Below are 19,615 nucleotides of genomic sequence, written 5' to 3' on the forward strand. Positions count from 1 at the left end.
CTAGCTATCCTTAGAAAATTCAACACATTATAAATTTTGACGGGAAGATTGATCGTTGAGAAGACATACACTATGCATTCCCAAATAGGCTTTTTCGTGCTGCTACCATTGAAATTCATTTGTCCACCTCTATTAATATCAAGTAAGGATGCCCTCAACCTATTTGATGAATTATTCATGAAGAATGTTTTTTTGTTTCCCCTTTTAATTAACAAGGAGTATTGATTTTCCCTTTCAATAAGGATTATTGTTTTCCCTTTCAATAACGAGTTTTTGTGTTTATCGGAGACAATGAGTTGCATAGCTTGGAATTGTTGTGGACTTGGTAATCTACGAACGATTAGTGCGTTCAAAAATCTCTTACGAGATAAAAATCTCACATGTGTATTTCTCTCAGAAACCAAGAAAAAAGACTTTGAGATGAACATGTTTCGGAATGTTCAAGGTTTATCTTGTGTTGTTGTCGTTAGTTGTTCAGGAGAAGATAATAGATGTACTGACAGTCTTGCAATGATTTGGAAGGAAGGAGTTGAAGTGGAGGTATTATCTCTTTCCTCTAACCATATTGATGTATTGATTGCTATTGAGAATGGATATGAGAAATAGAGGCTTACTGGGGTATATGGTTTTCCGGAGTCTCAAATGAAGCATAAAATTTGCGAGTTAATTGACCATTTATCATTGGTGCAAAGTACTGATAAGTGGCTTCTCATGGGGGATTTTAATCTGATTCTTTCACAAGATGAGAAGGAAGGTAGGAATTTCGGAAGCTCTCATATGATCTCGATGTTTCGGGACACTCTTCAAAATCACAATCTCTCTGACTTAGGTTTTGAGGGTGATAAATTTACTTGGCATAATAGACAAGATGGTGTGTTTAATATCAAGGCATGCCTTGATAGGATGGTAGCGACACCAGTCTGGTCCTCATTCTATCCTTCGGCTTTAGTGGTGCATTTAACGAGATATGCTTCAGATCATTTACCTTTGTGGTTACGGCTTGCTTCTAGGAAGCCAAAGAAAAAACAAATGTTCTTAAATTACAACGTTTTAAAGAATGTTGGTTGCGTGATAGTGGCATTTTGGAAGCAGTGAAAGGTTCTTGGGAGGTGGCGGGGGATTTTATGTCTGACAAAATTAATCGATGTGTGCATGATCTTTCTAACTGGAGTAAGGATCGTTTTGGTGATGTTCCCAATCAGATAAAAATTGTTCAAAATAAATTGGATGATCTTAAAAAGCAAACTCAGCATGAGGGGGTGATGTCAGAAATTAGACGAGTTGAGGCTAGATTGAATGACTTGGTAGAGAGTGAAGAAATTTTGTGGGCTCATAGATCACATGCTTTGTGGTTAAACCATAAAGATAAAAATACAACAACAAAAAATCATCAAAAAGCTTCTAAGAGAAAATCTAGAAATTGTGTGGAATGTGCATGATCTTTCTAACTGGAGTAAGGATCGTTTTGGTGATGTTCCCAATCAGATAAAAATTGTTCAAAATAAATTGGATGATCTTAAAAAGCAAACTCAGCATGAGGGGGTGATGTCAGAAATTAGACGAGTTGAGGCTAGATTGAATGACTTGGTAGAGAGTGAAGAAATTTTGTGGGCTCATAGATCACATGCTTTGTGGTTAAACCATAAAGATAAAAATACAACAACAAAAAATCATCAAAAAGCTTCTAAGAGAAAATCTAGAAATTGTGTGGAATCTATATGCGACGATCATGGGGAAAAATTTGATGATGAGGAAGACATTGTCATAGTTTTTAATAATTTATTTCAAGATATTTTCTCTACAAGTCACCTAGAAAGAATTACTAAGTGGAGGTCCAATTTTGCCAATATCTGATGTTTATTGAACACCTCCTTTTAGTGGTTTCTATAACCTTATGTTGATGCAGCAGGTCCGATAGAGGGTGATAAGTGGGGTATTAGTGTTGTGGTGAGAGATAAAGAAGGTGTTGTCGTTGGTGCTAGTTCCTGGCAAGTCTTTTCATTACCAGATTCAGAGGTTATGGTGAGAGATAATGAAGGTGTTGTCGTTGGTGTTGTCGTTGTTGTTAGCTATGCAGAAGGGTTTGGAATTTGCAAAAGACGTGTCTTTTCTAAACCTTATAGCAGAATCAGATGCTTCTAATGTGGTTTTAGCATTGAATGTTCACCAACAATCTCCCAACTATGTTGACTCTGTTATTCGAGATTGTATTAGATTTAAGGGTAGTTTTGACATTTGATTTATTGCCAGACTTTCGTTAATGAAATTGTCTTTAACGTAAAAAAAAAAAAAAAAGGAGTATTGCATCAATTTGTTACAGTTTTTTCAAAAAGTCATAATCTAAAAAAAAAGATCTATAAACAACTTCAAATGAGAATCTGTTAAGAGTAACTTCAAATGATTAAACTAATTTTGTAACAAAAAACTCTTTTCTACAAATGTATCCAAACAAATTAAATTATTTTTTGTTTAAAAAAAGTGATTTTCGTATTGCTAAAAAAAAGTGATTTTTATTACAGTAAACAAACGCAAAATATATGCAAGGTCCGTGGTTCACACCTCGGCCACCGCAAAAAAAAAAGGCAAAATTGATTCTAATTTCTCATAAAATCTCTATAAAGTAATCTTTAAATTATTTTATGCCGAAATCATTTTTAATTTAATCCGTAACAAACAAACCCTTAACAACATCGGTTACAAAATCGGTTCAATCTTTTGACCCTTGTTTTCTTTTTACCAAAAAAAAATCTATTCTTTGAGAACAGTTTCTCATTTGAAGTTGTTTTTAGATTTGTTTAAGGGTTCGTTTGTTACGGATTAAAATAAAAGTGGTTTTTACATAAAATAATTTCGAGGTTATATTTCAGAGATTTTATGAAAAATTAGAATCTATTTTGCGTTTGTTTACCGTAATAAAAATCTTTTTTTTTTAAAAGATAATTTAGTTTGTTTGGATAAAACTATATAAAAGAAATTTTTTTGTTACAAAATTAGTTCAATCTTTTAAACAATATTTTCTCTCTTGAAGAAATATATTTTTTGAGAAGCTTCTCATAACATCTTCTCATTTAAAGCTGTAAGAAACGGATACAACACTCTTAAAAGTGATTATTTTTTATAAAAAAAATTATAGTATTTTGTTAAAAAGACTATAACAAACGGCCTTTTAAGATTATGATTTTTAAAAAAAAAATTGCAACAAATTTATGACATACTCTTAAAAGTGATTATTAAAAAAAATGTTATTTTCTTAATAAAGCTTTAACAAACGGGCTCTAACACCACTCCAAAAGCTTTTATGATCTCGTCTCGCTTGTGTATGTATGTGTGCACCGATCTCGATTTTTATGAGTTCATGTGAGATAATAATGGTGTAAAAGGAACATTAAAAAAATAAGCCTCAACCAAAGATATGAAAACCACAATATACAGAGGGAACAAAGGAGACCAAGGGAAATCAAGGCACCACAATAAACAAAAGTGACAACCATTGTAAATTTGTAATCGCATGAAAATCACAATGTCTAAGGAATCGAAAAATCTATTATGTTTCAGTAGATTGCAGAATCGTAAAGAGAGAATTAGGGTATAGCAAAACTGAAGAAGGAAGTTTTGGCTCTTTCTAATTCACACTTGCCTGTTGCTAATTTAGGGTTTACAGAAATCAAGTTGATATTGTTTGACATGCTGTAGATAATGTACATGTCATGTCATCTCTGCCACGTGGATAACAAGTCAGCATTTTTTTTTAAAGATAATGAGATAGAGACTAAATTGTCTCGGTTTATTTTTCTGAAGGACTAAAAAAAAAAATTATTTTTCTAAGGGACTGAATTGTGTCTTTCAAAAAAAAATTAGGGACTGAAATGAGCCTTTACTTCTTTATTTGAATCTATAACAAATAGAGTTAGGACTTAGGATACTCAAACAAAAAGACACATAATCGGTTCGAAAAAATAATCTATAAATTATTTAATATCAAAACTACTTTTATTTACTTTTATTTTAATATTAATCCATAACAAATGGATTCTAAAAAAATATTAAGAGTAACTTTTCAAAAAATAAATTATTTTAGAAGATACAACACTTTTAAAAATGATAATTATCTTTAAAAAAAAATGATTTTTTCGTAAAAAAACCATAACAAATGGACACTTAATGTCTAAGATCTTAGATCAGTACTGCTGAATCCATTTTATATAGTCGTACGTATACAGAAAAAATAGGACCGCTGAATCTGTAATGAATTAGGGTGGTAAGCTTGATAACATACTTAAGTTTTTTCCTTACATGAGTGGCATTTTAATTTGTAATTATATACTTTTACATTTCGTATATGCAGGATTAAATGAAGGATCAGACCTGGTGTAGGACCTTAATAGTCAGTCTTGTATTTACATTTTGTCATGAATATGAGATGGCAAAATTCGAACTTTCATAATTGTATATATTTTGATCTATGATTTCTTTTCTTCCCCAAGCATGGAACATCAGTGTGACTTTTTTAATTCAATGTCTAAGATAAGGCTTGAATCCTGACAATTACACACACAGATAAGTTTTTATAAAGATTAAAGGCACTCTTCAAATATTTTTCGTATTTTATTTAATTTAATGGAGACTTTTTGACCTAATAGTGGAAACAATCATGTGTATGGTACAAAACTTATATTCCTTGTATACCCATAGACTTAGGTCCCAAACTTAATGGACTCAACTATTAAAAACTTAAAAAAAATCCTTCGCAACATAGCAATCACTAAAAATCCAACAAAAATTCTAGTTTTTTGAATCTTAAAATCATATTGGATTGGTTTGCAGAAAACCATAAACAGTTCAATTCGATTTTACCCATCATCATTAATGAAGAAATAGTTGCTCTAAATGCATTGATAAATAATGCTTAAGCAAGCTCTAGCATCCTAGGAGTTATATGAAATGCCAATGAGTGGAGTTCTGGAGTCAAAAGATCTTAACACAGCGACCTTGAATGCTCTAAGCATCCTAGATAGGGATGGACAACCCTATACCAATAATCTACTGAGTGTCGCCTCTCACAATGAACCAAGCGCATAAAATGCTTCTACGTACATAACTCGGATTGTGACCTAAGCTCGCCGCAAGGTATCTACAAGATGGGAAATACCTTGCTTTAAATATTTGAGATATCAAATACTATGATTCAGTTTTGGAACTTCCACCCTTGCTTACCAAGCATTGCAAGGTTAAAAGTCGAGAGATCTTTGAAACCCAGTCCACCATGTACTTTACGCATCAACAAATTCTCCCACGACAACCAATGAATTCATCTATTATTAGCTCCTCCATGACCCCACACAAACGAGTTTATCATTCTCTCAATGGTTGTAATCAACGAATACGGTAAATGAAAAATACTCATGACACAAGACAGAATAGTCTGAAGAGCAAATTTAATCATTACTTCGCGAACCAACTTTAGATAGACATTATTATGTAAGTACGAGGGAATTGTCAAAAACTTGTTACAAAATGGTTGTACAAATATAATTTCTTTTATAATAATGATGATCGAAGTAAGTAAGAGATTATAAAAATGACAAAATGGGTCAAGATTATAAACTCCAAAAAGAGTAACTTAGAAAGAAAGAAAAAAAACAATAATTAATATTGGATTGGATGTGTGGGGGATAGCTGTGGCGGAAAAATATTTGGGTGACATTGTGGTTGGTGACATTGGTAACATTGACCAACCACGATGTCACAAGTGTACAAAGAAATAAAAAAATATTGTGAAAGAGAAAGAATAAATGGTTGGCCAATGTCACCAACCACAATGTCACCCAAGTGCTACCCGCTATGGCGTTGGTTTGGGAGAAAACACTATCAATCAATTCCCGTTTAAAAAACAGTCATAGGGTTATAGATTTAAAATAGTATATGAAGAAAAATAAACAAAAAAAAAAAAAGGAAAATAAATAAACAAAAAAAAAAAAAGGAAAATCGCTAGAAGGAGGGGTTGAACCTCCGACCTTGTGGTTAACAGCCACACGCTCTAACCAACTGAGCTATTCCAGCTTCATGTTCATGCTTTGATAGTAATTTAATATATTCATTAATGATACGCTGTGAGAAGCCATCACTGAACCGATCGAGAACGCAAAACATGCTTCAATTCACGACACTTTCACTTCAATTGATGAATGAATGAAATGAATGAAGGATGGCGAAAAAGCTTTTGAAGTTGAATGTTGTTCCTTATAGAACAAAATCATTCTCCTCTTCATCGAGTGAAACTCCATCTCTTTACTCATTCCTTCAACCTTCTTTATTCAAATTTAATATCCATGATGATAATGAACCCCAAAATCATCTCCCAACTTCACCACCAACATCACTCTCTCTCACACCTCAACAACTCACAACTCTTCAAACAACTCTCCACAAATCCCTTATCACTTCTCAAACCGACGAAGCTTGGAAATCTTTCAAAACCCTCACAGCTCATCAATCCGTCCCACCCAAACCCCTCACTAATTCCCTTCTCATCCACTTATCTTCTCTTCACGACATTCTCAATCTCAAAAGAGCTTTCGCTTCAACCCTCTTTCTCATCCAAAAACACCCCAACCTCCTCGAATTCGACACCATCCATACCCTCCTTCTTTCTATGAAATCCGCCAACACTGCTCCCCCTGCTTTTGCACTTGTCAAATCAATGTTCAAGTATCGTTTTTTTATTCCTTTTCATTCGTGGGGCGGCGTGCTCGTTGATATTGCCAGGAACAATGACAACCTTGCTGCTTTCTTGCCTGTTTTTGAAGAGAACTGTAGGGTTGCTCTGGATGAGAAGCTTGACTTTATGATACCTGATGTTGCTGCTTGTAATGCTGCTCTTCAAGCCTGCTGTTTTCATCTTGAATCGGTAACTGATGCTGACAGAGTTGTTGGAATTATGTCCAAGCTTGGTGTTAAGCCAGACGAGTTTAGTTTTGGATTTCTTGCTTATTTATATGCACTTAAAGGGTTACAAGATAAGATAGACGAGTTAAAAGTTTTGATGCTTGGTTTTGGTTACTCCAAAAACAATAAATGTTTTTATTCTAATTTGATTAATGGATATGTTAAGTCTGGTAATTTAGCTTCTGTAGAGTCGACTATTCTCACTAGTTTGAATGATAGAGATGATGTAGAGGAAGTTTGGAATTTCGATAGAGACACTTTTTGTTTAGTAGTTAAGGAATATCTTCATAAGGGAAATATTAAGGGTTTAGCTAATTTGATTATTGAAGCTCAGAAATTGGAGTCTTCGAATATCAAAGTTGACGAGTCTATAGGTTTCGGTATTGTGAATGCATGTGTTAGTATTGGATTATCAGACAAAGCACACAGTATTCTTGATGAGATGAATGCTTTGGGAGGCTCTGTGGGTCTTGGGGTCTATGTGCCGATCTTGAAAGCTTACTGCAAAGAGAATCGAACTGCGGAGGCTACTCTATTGGTGACGGAGATTAGTAGTTCAGGTCTAAAGTTGGACGTGGAAACCTATGATGCTTTGATAGAAACATCCATGTCCGGTCAAGACTTTCAGTCAGTGTTTTCTCTGTTTAGGGACAGGAGAGGGGCTAGGGTTCTTGATTTGAAAGGGAGTTACTTGACTATAATGACAGGTTTGATGGAGAACCATCGACCTGAGTTGATGGCAGCTTTCTTAGATGAGGTGGTTGAGGATCCTCGTATTGAAGTGGGTACTCATGATTGGAATTCTATAATCCACGCTTTTTGTAAAGCCGGGAGGCTAGAAGATGCAAGAAGAACTTTTAGAAGGATGACATTCCTGCAATTTGAGCCGAATGACCAGACATACTTGTCCCTGATTAACGGATATGTTTCGGCAGAAAAATATTTTGATGTAATGATGTTGTGGAATGAGGTTAAGCGAAAGTTAGCAGGGGATGGGCCGAAGGGGATCAAATTTGACCAGAATCTGGTTGATGCATTCCTGTATGCTATGGTCAAGGGAGGTTTCTTTGATGCTGTTATGCAAGTTGTGGAGAAATCTAAGGAGATGAAAATATTTGTTGATAAGTGGAGATACAAGCAAGCGTTCATGGAGACACATAAAAAGCTCAAAGTGGCCAGGTTAAGGAAAAAGAATGTCAGAAAGATGGAAGCGCTTATTGCTTTTAAGAATTGGGCTGGCTTAAATGCATGAACTGTATGGACAGCTGAGTGACCTCTTATCCCATGGATTAAACCACCACTTCAGGACAAAACAGGAATTCTCTCTCTCACGGTCACTATTTAATCCGCGACTGTTGGTCTTACCGGTCTTGGTGGTTAGGGAAATGACAGTTGACGAAGGATTCATTTCAAAATGGGAGTTCTTTTAAGAAGCGTGCTTTGATTTCACAAATTCAGAACACTTCAATTTTTTACAATCTCTGATAACAACAGAAGTTTTGTACTGGCGGGTACTCCACAATGTCCTACTCTTTGTATTATTATGTTATATAAAGCAATTGTTTGACAATCTTTTAATAAGTTTAGGTAGCTAATTATTGCATTTCGGTCTAAGTGTAGTCTAATCATTTTTACCATTTTGTTCTTTGTTCTCCATTTTTTCTCATTGATTGTTGTCCTCAGGTGTTTTCTTTTAGATAGACTAAGAATCGTAAACACACATTGAATCAATGAACTTCGTTATGAGATAGGAACTTGTGCTGAATTATTGAGAACTTCTAGCTTGAAATTTTAATGACAGTTAATCTTAAATTTCTGCATCTGTGTCAGGATAAAAACAAATTTAATGACTACTATAATATTTATTTCTAGCTCAATTTGATCGATCATCTTTTTGGACATGTTTAAATAAATTTGGTGGAAGTCATGCTATGCTATAAATAAATCTTGTATGTCTTGGCAGATACTAGTGAGCTCACTTCTAAACAAAAAATAAATTGGTCATGTAGCATAAGATAATACTCATTTAGAAAGAAAAATAAAAAATTCATCAAAAACACTGGTTTTACATATGCATAAGTTTTGAGTTAATGACAGCTGACTCAATTGACATACCTTTTAGGACACAAAATACCATATAGGATCAATGGCATGGTTCAGGCATGGGGAAATAACAACCTGTCGGGCATGGACAGTTCATCCTATAAAAGTTCTCAATCCTATAGAGTCATGCTTTCGAATCCCCTACTTGTGTGTCAGCAACTGAGCATGAAGAGTCATGCTATTGTTTGTTCACATGAAGAGTCAAATTTCCGCCATGATGTTATAGCATTGCAGACTTCGTGCCAGCCTCCATAAGCCGCAGCACCTATAAATATCTGCCATGTTTTTGGACCTCCATAAGCCGCAACGCCATGCATATATGGCAGATTTTTTGTTGGCCTCCCTAATACGCGATTGACAACTGTATGATGGTACCATGAGTGTGGCAATTAAATTTAAGTGTGTTTTATCTTCGAAAAGAAATTGAGAAGGAAGCTTCAATTAAAGGGAGTGGGTGGTTGGCTGTGATAGAAGAGATTGACCTTTGTAGATGGATAATTTTGAAGTGCTTCATGTTGCATTGGTAGTTAGAACAAGGTTAAAATAATTTCTTTATTCCTTTGATTTCTTAGCATAATTTATTTTCTAGGAAGCATATGGATAAATGATAAAAGGAAGAATGTGAGCGAGATTAGATTACCATCTATTTAATTTAGGGAATGAGCTTCATCTTTGAACTTGTATTCTTGTTTTGTCACTACTAATCATAAGCAAAAGACTCCATGCATTCTTGTATTTGTTGAATATGATGCCCCGATACAGAAAGAATGACTATCTGTAATTTGGTACGCTTATTCTTCATATAGCAAATGGCTTAGGTTTCACAAAGTATCTAGACTCTGATAGTAATGATACTTCGTATCAAGGAGATAAGAAAAATGGGTCAAAGTACTTTTGTATATATCAATTGTAAAACCGATCATTGGGTTTAGAATGACATGGGTTAAGGTTTTCTTCACCATAGAAGTGAAACTTGGCTTCCGTAGGCATGTTGGCAGGAAGGAAGGATTATTTCCTTTGCGTTAGTGTGCCTAAGGATGGAATAGTGCACTTTTGTGGTGAAAGAAATCTCAAGCTTATACATAATTTGCCATTGTATTTATTTGTTGAAAACTATCTTTTCAAATAACAGAGTTCTGATATTAGAATTATTGTCAATCGTGCAATAATGTAACTATTGTAATTAGAGTAATTGTCAACTTTGTATTTGTGGCTATATATAATATTATCTTGTGTGTAATTGAGATAATGATTCTCTCATGATTTCTCGTTTTTCTCTTGCTCAACATGTTATCTAAGTCCATCCTAGATCTGTTTTTGTGCCATCTGCATTTGTCCATCCCCAAAATATCTAGTCCGTAAGATTTGGGATGTCCTCATTGCTTGATCTAGCTATTGTGATTGAGTTAGGCTTGGTCTAAATTCTAAGATGGTATTGGAGCTGGTTATCGTGCTTTTGCTTGTAATAACTTGGTCACCTAGAAGAACAAGAAAGAGAATGATGTGACGAAATCAGGTGTAGAAGCAAAATATTGAGCTATGGCTTCAGCCACTTGTGAACTTATATGGTTTGATTAGTTGGTGATTAATACATTTGGCTTATTTATAAAAAAAACATTGTGAAATTTTATCTGTTTAAACGTGTCTCAGTAACTCTTGTAGTTTATGTTGTACTCCACTCATGAGTTTAATTGTGTCTCAAGAACCTATTTTCTTTGCTTTACTTCTATTGTTGTTGAGCTTGTTGGATATTCATTCATCACTGTCTATTTCTTATCCTTTCTCATTTTTTGTCTCTTAAAATTATTTCTTCTGCTTTTTTGTTATTCTTAAAATTGTTGATATAGGGCTGTGTGTGATGTACAGGAACAGGGTGATGCTTCAGTTTCACAATTTTTTCCTTCAATATCAAAGTGTGTACAGGAATAGTTTTTCTTTTGCCTTATAGTTGAGTTTGTGTAAATTTCGGTATTGCTCATTTATGTTTTTCTTCTATGCTCTTTCAAATGTTTTAGAGGTTTGTTTTTTATTGTGGATTTTTTCAGGATATGCCTCTTTATAGACTGTTTTATATGTGTTTGGACATCATATTATCAGTTTAAATAAATTAAGTTGGTTGTATTCCCATTGGACTCAAAAAAATTTGGTTTTTTTTATGATGCCAGTTTATTTTGTATGATCAATGTTTTTTTATTGTGTTTCTCAGTGGAATTTTCATCAGGCCGTTTCTACGGTGAAAGAGATATCAAATTTTGTGGACTAGTAGAAGAGGTATCAGTTCTTGAGTGCTACATTGTGAGCGGACTAGTAGAATAGATGTAAAGCTGTCAAATGTAAAAGAGAAATCAGATTTTGTGGACTGTGGTTTGAAAAGAAACTGTCTTAGAAAGGTTTTAACGTAGTAAGCGTGGTTTGAAAAGAAACTGTCTTAGAAAGGTTTTAACGTAGTAAGCTTTAGGTTGTTGATAATTTTCTTTGGAAGGTATATTGTTAAATTCATCAGGAGACTTTTTTAATTTGTTGCTATAATGATTATAATAAGACTTCATATCAAAGATTCTCATATCATGCAGTTTGGAGGAATATAACCTACAAATTAAAGACGGGTGATTTTTTTATAACAAAAAAGAAAAGATTTTGTCAACTAATATGTATAATTAATGATGATGTAAACTCCAATGCGCATAGTCTGTCATCATCTTTACATTGAGACTCTCAGCTGTGTATTATATGTTATTATCTGTAAAACTGAACTATTTTGCAATAGAGCTGTATGAGAATGAAAATGCGAGGTTATCTTTTATCCAAAACTTTTCTACTAGATAATCAAATATAAGGAAAAGAGGCGAGACTATAAAAGGTTGCTTAATTTTAGTAGAATGTATCAGATACAGATTGTTACTATCGTATTGTTATTATCACTGCTGATAAGTATTGTTATTATCACTGATCATAATAATGCAGATTTTGTTCTTAGTAGAGTATATGCAATGCTGGGATACATGCATTCTTATTTGAGGAGTAACTTTTTCATAGATTATGGTTGAAGCCCTGTGCTTTGAGAAACAAATTGCTCCAATATTTCCATGGTTGAAACATATGCATGTTCTTGCTCTATATATTAACTATCATACTATGGGTCTATTTTGCTCTTTACTTTTATCAATCTTATAATTGAAGTCTTTTAGAATAATATGCCATTTGGCTATTATAATTTTTGCAGTATATTGTTAGAATGGAGGCCACGAGGACTGAAGCCTCAACTACTTGATCATAGAATATTTGTTATGATTGAAACCAGCTATTTCAAAACAAAAAAAAAAAAAAAAACAGGAAGAGTGAAGACCCATTTTGGTCCTTCACAAAGAACACAGAGGACAGGTTTAGTCCCTAACAAAAAACGACCCTCTTTAGTCCCTAACAAAAATAAACCGGGACTGTTTATCACTGTCCACCAGAATGGCGTGAAAATGAATGCCAGTGAGAAACTGTATCACTGACTCACTGTCAATAGTTGTTCCCAGTAAATCTATCAAAGGGGACATAACAAATGGCTGTTCCCAAATTCTCTCACGAGGTACTGTGAGAATATCAGATTGACTTTAAATTGAACATAAAGTAAAATGTCTAAATAATTGGCCGTGGACCATACCTTGTACCGTCAGTACGGCCCAAGTTCTTCTCATGAGGCCTGAGTTTAGTAACAGCTCTTACTGCTGAGTTGATTAATCAAAGTTGGTCAGTAACATAAGCTTGGGCTGTCTCATATATACATGCCTTGTGACTTTTATGTCTGACTTCCACATCAAAAACTGTAATCTGAAATACAGTTATTGATTAAAGTAAATTGATTAGTATTGAAGTTTTAATCGAAAATAAAGGATCGTATTAAGTTAAAAGAGATAGAGTCATAATAAGACGGTGATGTCTCATATAGCCACGCTTGCCTTGGGTGATTTGGAAAGCTAGGAACGATCGGATTTTTAACAATTGTATTAAGGAGCCGGAGGAAATAGTAGAGGAAATCAAAAGGGTGTCTTGGCAATGGAGTTTAAAGCGGCTCAAAATCCCTCCATGTATGTATTATGATGGACTTCGAACCCCATGGATTGTCTTTCAAGATAACTTCTGTGGTCTTGGGTGTTTGGATGGAGCGGCTGAGATAATTCAGGTGACAGCTGAAGCTACTGCGGTTTGGGGTTTTTTTTCTCTTTTATGGGAGTATAGCTGTTGGATGATGTCTCTAGGGGGGTTTTTAAGTGGCAGAAGAGCCGGTTTGGCTGTGTTTTTTCTGGTTTTTGGTGTTTCGGGTTCTGTCAGTCCCGGATTGGGTTACCATCATATCAGGCCTGTTGTATTGTCGTGTTTTTTCAGTGCACTGATTGTACGTCTTGTATGATTTTGGTGTTAATTAATATATTCACTGTCTCAAAAAAAAAAAAAAAAAAACAAGACACGCTTGCCTTGTGACTTTTATGTCTGACTTCCACATCAGATTACAGTTTTCTAATTATTTAAAAAATTATTATCTTTAAAGAATTAAGTTCTTACTTATTTTCTATATTACTCTTAATAGTATGTAAATGAATTGTCATACTATCAAATTATATGAGTTGTTCTTTTCTTTTTCCTAAAATCAGCAATATCAATTTTGCAGGAAGGGAATCAACATATATGCAATTTCTCTAGTTTAATTCAACAAGGATGTTGGAATCTTTTTGGTTTGCAAGCATTTGGTGTATTTGGAAAGCACGTAAGCAAGGAATTTTTAAAGGAAAAAAAACATTGGATAGTTTGGTGTTTACGTATGTAATGGAGGTGGCGCCATCTATTGTTGTTTAGTATCAACTGTTGCAGGTGCATGAAGGCTGCGGATATTGGATGGAAAGAGACTTGTTCTGTGAGTGTGACAAATTATTCAATTCAGCTTACTGCAGAATTATGCAGGTGGGAGATTTAGTATTGCTTTTGTGATAATTGTCATATTCTGTTGGATGAATGAGATTTAGCATAGGCACAAGAGGCTTTATCAATTATCATCAATGATGGAGTGGTTTTACTATTTTGATTGAGCTATGCTAGTAGTCTAGTAGATATGAAGTTGTGATTGGGATGATGTGGGCATCATGTGCTTCTTTCTACTGAATTCCACTCTTCCGGTGGAAAAACTTTGGTCGCTTCGCCGTCACTTTCTACATTGCGCTGCTTCACCTCTTGGATATTATGCAAATAAAAACCCATGGCTTGGCGCATTGTGTTTGCATTTCTCATTTTTGCAATTTCGATCGACTCTTCCACCCTCGGATCTTTGCACCAGACGCCTGACAAGGTAAAATCAATTTCCTTACTCTTTTATATTATTATTAATGTTACCATTAATCTTACACTATCATTGTGAATTCAATTCCATTAAAAATCACATAAAAAATAATATCATTAATCGGTATTATTTATTTTGATCGGAAAAAATATCATAAATCGGTATTAAGATGGTATAGTGTGTTTAAGAATCTTTGGGAGTTCTTAAGCCCAATATTCATGACTATATGAGTCTTTTCCTTATTATATTTGACACAAAGAAATGGTCTTCCCGAAACAATTATTATTATTACCAAGAAAATCATTTTTAATAGGTATTATAAATAAATAAATGACAAATATTATTATTACTACTACATTAACTCAAAAGTTGAAATTTTAATCAACAATTGTAGATAAATAGCAAAATAGAGAAGGTGGGAATCAGCTATGTACGTATTTGATATTTGAAAACAAAATGAATTAATGAATGAATGGGTTATTAATAGGATGAAGTGAAATAGAAATCAAATTGGTTTTTCACATTTTTGAATGGTTAACTTGAACATACCCATCAATATACAAAAATGGTATGATGTATGAATGAATTAGAGTACACACTCTTCCACATCCACATCCACACGTATGAGAGAAAAAATTAAGTTGAGACACGTATGAATTACTAGTACTCTTGTAGTATATATATATTGGTACTTTGGAGAGAAATGAGTGGAACATACACAAATATATATTTGATCAAAGTAAGAAACAATGAAAAAAATGTATGTGACTATGATCATGATCATTCTTCTCTTTCTTTTTGCGGCTGCTGCTATGGGTGAACAAGTTTACTATCCATCCGTTTGTTCAGAACTTCAGAAAGGGTGCACCATGAACCCTGGAAGCTACGCTTGTGAGGAGTTCAAAAGTCTCTGCACATGAATCCATAATATCTATCTATAATACCACCTAAATAAAATAAGTGAGAGTAGCTACCCTCTTAATGTCTTTTATTTTCTGATGCTATAGCCTATATTATGTTATCTATTATATGATGAATATGAATATTAATGAAGCTTTTATTATTATTATTATTATTATATTTATCTCAACTTTAATTAATTGAAAAACTTTACATGTTTTGCTTATTATTTTAAGAGACCATATGATAAGTCCTTATTATGCTTCCCATAAGTGCATGACCAAAATTCCTTGATGTATCATTCTTTACTGCCTCCTATGAATTCGACATGAAATCTCATTAGACCTCTAACTCTTTATCCCTCGGTTCAAACTAGTTTAGCTATTCAACTCCACCAATACATCATTAGATATTTGCAAGTTGTAAGTGATATAAATTAAAGTCATTATGATGCAATCAAGTAATTGAGCTCAAGTGGTTAACCGGGAGCTTTGAACATGGAAAAGTATATGAAGTTTTTTTAAGGAAATTATAATATTTAATATAATATGTGGCAACAAGTGAGCAATCTCCCAGTTTTTTTTATCATACTATGTCAATGTTTGTAAACTAAGAATTAACGTTACAAAATGACAATAATTGATTATGTTTAAACTAAATGAAATAGTGAAAAAAAACAAAACTATAACATCGCATGGCAAGAAAAGGCGCGTTAAAGTTTATTTACTAATCACGATCCTTTTTCTTTAAAGTTTATCACTGTCTTGATCAGTGCCACAAATTTCGTAGCCATAAAACAACATGCATGAAGATTATTCGATTGAGTGATCGATCAGTAATATATAGTGCTTTTCCAATTGATCATACTTCGAAACGTTGATGACTATTAAGATTTTTCTTTTAAGCACCACTAGCGACCTTGACTAACTTTATAGGAATGATCAATCAAGTATTAATTCTTCTCAGTTTTGGGAGCACGATCAAGACAAGTCATTTCTCTTTGGTTTTGTTTTAAATTCATATTGCAAAAGGTCAGTCAAGGAGCAAACATACACACATTCACAAAGGATTACATTATTTTTTTCTATATAGTACTTTTATGTTTTATGTCAATTATTTTGCTGTTCACAAAAAAGTTCCGAAACAAAAATAAAATTGAAAAAATTTAGTAGAACATTCATATAAATGAAATGAATGCTTACATGTCGGAGAATTTCAAAAGAGAGACTCTAACAAGTTCCTTGTGCAGCAAAGTAAGAGAAAAAACTGATTGAAAAAGATCATCTACTCAATTAAAAAGCTTTGTTTTTAGTAAGTCGATATGTGGAAAAAAACTGTACAAAGATAAAATGTATGTATATAGCAAAGGAATAATATTATTATTTCAAACCGACGTGGAGAATGTATGTATATAGCAGCATATGAATAGAATTCAACCACTAAAATCATTTTTCAATTAATTAATGAATATTAATAGGAATAGGATTCAACCACTCAACACAACACTCATCAATGTATATAGTTTTAAACTTTAAAAAGAAAATGTTTTACTATGATTCTACTAGATGTAAATATTATCCTCTTCAATTATGTGAATATGATATTTGATAGTCACACACAAACAAATATTATCCTCTTCATCTTTGAGGGAGTCACACTCTTTCATAAATACCCATACAATTTCTCTTCTAAATGGGACAAGTTGCCTTACTTGGCGGCAAAGTATAAAACATAGATGGTAATATGACTTAATTTTGAAAATTATTACACACAGACAATTTTTTATTTTTTTTTGTGGTGTGATTACACAAAGACTTCAATTCAACCAACAACTCTTAGCCACTGCACCTTACACATTTGTAACATTCTATTTCTTTCGAGTATAAATGTATATATGTAATATATCAAACTTTATCCTTAAAAAAATATATATCCAACTTTAATAAAATTACACACAAGTACCAATTGTCATAATACTTTTTTTAAGGAGATCTTAGTTATTAATATTATTATTTCAAATGGAAAAAAATGTACAAAGATAATATGTATGTATATAGCAAAGGAATAATATTATACCGACGTGGACAATGTATGTATATAGAATTCAACCACTAAAATCAATATTTTTCAATGAAAGAATGAATATTAATAGGAATAGGATTCAACCACTCAACACTCGGTGTATATAATTTTAAACTTAAAAGAGAATATTTTACTATGATTCTACTAGATGTAAATATTATCCTATTCAATTATGTGAATATGATATTTGATAGTCACACACAAACAGACAAAAAATGTATAAACGTTAGTGTAAATAAAATTTACACAATCAATTGATCACATTCGATAAATCATAATGAAGGTTTTATTTTTAACTATTTCTAAAAAAACCATAAGTGTAATATGTTGTGATTTGTTAAGGCGCGTTGAAGTTTCTTCAGAAGCCTCACAAAAAACACAATTCTTTGATATATCCACATCTAATACATTGCTCAAAGCAAAATTTCACCTAGTTGGAATTCGATCATGAAGTAGCTTCCAAGACAAAGACATCACCTTTCAGGGAGCCGCACTCCTTCATAAATACCCATACAATTTCTCTTCCAAAGGAACAAATTGCCTTATTTATTTTTATTTATTTAACTTTAATTAATTCTAATCCCCCGATATGTTATATTCTTCATTATTATTTATTGTTTCCATTGCATAACGGTATGCCGACTTCACCGTATAGACACTTGGTTGTTGAATTTCCATACTCTTGTATCCTCGCCTCCACAATAGATCACTTACATTTTCTTAATTTCATGTCTATCTTGATCATTCATGTTGTAAATCAAATCCCAACTTCATGAATTTGCTTCTTCGTCTATAAGATTTGATAATTGACACCTACATAAATTCACAACTTGGAATAAACGAACTCGGAAGGTAGGAATATTCCATCCGCTTCAGCCATGGTTCGGTCAACATGTTAATCCTCCCATAACTATAACATGTGAAGCATGGATCCTACACACAAAAACTTGGATTATATGGCCTAGACGGACCTCCAAGAAATCCCATTTAGAAAAATATCTAGCTTTAACAATTCTTGAAATTATAGTATCTTAGTTGGTAATAAGACGTCAACCATGCTTCCCTAGCATAATCAAGTTAAAACCATAGAGATTACCTTCCCTAGCATAATCAAGTTAAAACCATAGAGATTACATAAACCCATTCCTCCTTTATATGATGTTCTATAATGGACTGTTTTTTGACACAATATAGTGTGCTTTAAACATTTTGTTTGTATGTTTAGTTGCACAAATTCTTAACTCGAGTCCTTAAAAGTGAAAAAGAAAGTATGGTTTTGTCGTCAATTTAAAAAATAAAACCTGCTATTTTAATGTAATATCAATTACATTGTGATGGTTGTAGAAACAATTTTTTTAGATAATATCGTAGTAAGGAAATCATATTACTTACTATTTAAAGAGACCATATGAAAAGTCCTTATTACAGTGCTTCCCATAAGTGCATGACCAAAATTCCTTGATGTAACATTCTTTACTGCCTCATATGAATTTGACATGAAAATCTCATTAAACCTCTAACACTTTATCCCTCAAATCAAACTAATTGAGCTATCCAACCCTACAAAAACTTCATTAGATATTTGAAGCTGTAAGTGATATAGATTAAAGTCATCATGATACAACCAAGTAATTAAGCGCATGTGGTTAACCGAAAGATTTGAACATGGAAGAGAATAAAAAATTTAAGGAAATTATAATATTTAATATAATATGTGGCAACAAGTAAGCAATCCCCCTTTTTTTTTTTTTATCATACGATGTCAATGTTTGTAAACTAAAACTTAACGTTACAAAATGACAATAATTGATTATATTTGAACTAAATAAAACAGTAAAAAAATAGTTAAACTAATAAAGATTATCAAAAAAAATTAACAACCGTTCATTCCATTTAACAAAAAAGTGTGTTAGCTAGAGTAAGTGTTGAAAAGTGAGTATTTTTAGCACTCTTCTACTATAATTGCATATTTCTTACAAAAAAAAAATTATACATTGTTAATAACGACCTCAATTAACTGAACTTAATGTTGAGCTCGTTAGATAATTGAGTTGAATTTAATTTGTGTATATTTTTACTCACTCGGCTCATAAGCCAATGTGATTTTTATGAATCGTAATCGATTTATAATCCACCTCCAAACCAAAACTATAACATTGCACGGCAAGAAAAGGCGCGTTAAAGTTTCTTTGTAAGCCTAAAAAAACACAATTCCTTCCTATATCGGCATCTAATACATTTCTCGAAGCAAGATTTCATCTAGTT

General features: G+C 32.9%; 2 protein-coding genes and 1 non-coding gene across 5 annotated transcripts; 2 read left to right on the plus strand and 1 right to left on the minus strand.

Moving 5' to 3' along the window:
- The first annotated feature begins 291 nt into the window (after window positions 1–291).
- On the plus strand, window positions 292–2,142 carry LOC146921838 (uncharacterized). The gene is made up of 5 exons (XM_085711395.1): window positions 292–540; window positions 607–906; window positions 1,011–1,304; window positions 1,459–1,804; window positions 1,910–2,142. Exons 1-5 carry the CDS (start codon window positions 292–294, stop codon window positions 2,140–2,142), a joined length of 1,422 nt encoding a protein of 473 aa, XP_085567521.1.
- Window positions 2,143–5,986: 3,844 nt separating this feature from the next.
- On the minus strand, window positions 5,987–6,060 carry TRNAN-GUU (transfer RNA asparagine (anticodon GUU)). Its single transcript has one exon. It is a non-coding gene; the product is annotated as a tRNA-Asn (tRNA).
- A 105-nt stretch (window positions 6,061–6,165) lies between these two features.
- On the plus strand, window positions 6,166–15,497 carry LOC146921840 (Pentatricopeptide repeat (PPR) superfamily protein). 3 transcript variants are annotated; one of them, XM_085715095.1, is made up of 3 exons: window positions 6,166–8,456; window positions 10,915–11,438; window positions 11,485–11,681. In XM_085715095.1, the coding sequence occupies exon 1, from the start codon at window positions 6,206–6,208 to the stop codon at window positions 8,195–8,197; it is 1,992 nt and encodes a 663-aa protein (XP_085571221.1). In that variant the 5' UTR covers window positions 6,166–6,205; the 3' UTR covers window positions 8,198–8,456; window positions 10,915–11,438; window positions 11,485–11,681. The 3 variants fall into 3 exon arrangements, with proteins under 3 accessions (XP_085571221.1, XP_085571222.1, XP_085571220.1); XM_085715096.1 differs by lacking the exons at window positions 10,915–11,438; window positions 11,485–11,681 and adding an exon at window positions 13,706–15,497; XM_085715094.1 differs by lacking the exons at window positions 10,915–11,438; window positions 11,485–11,681 and adding an exon at window positions 9,068–10,306.
- The last annotated feature ends 4,118 nt before the right edge of the window (window positions 15,498–19,615 follow it).

Source organism: Medicago sativa, chromosome 5 (assembly GCF_051527215.1).
Source record: "Medicago sativa cultivar Bolivia chromosome 5, Bolivia_mono, whole genome shotgun sequence".
Taxonomy (NCBI): Eukaryota; Viridiplantae; Streptophyta; class Magnoliopsida; order Fabales; family Fabaceae; genus Medicago; species Medicago sativa.

Bases quoted from the DNA above. Each gene is read 5' to 3' on its own strand.
- LOC146921840 (XM_085715096.1), top strand. From the start codon at position 6,206: ATGGCGAAAAAGCTTTTGAAGTTGAATGTTGTTCCTTATAGAACAAAA.
- LOC146921838 (XM_085711395.1), top strand. From the start codon at position 292: ATGAGTTGCATAGCTTGGAATTGTTGTGGACTTGGTAATCTACGAACG. The intron at 907-1,010 runs GTAGCGACACCA...GCTTGCTTCTAG, and splicing joins AGGCATGCCTTGATAGGATG to GAAGCCAAAGAAAAAACAAA. The intron at 1,305-1,458 runs GTAGAGAGTGAA...AACTGGAGTAAG, and splicing joins AGGCTAGATTGAATGACTTG to GATCGTTTTGGTGATGTTCC.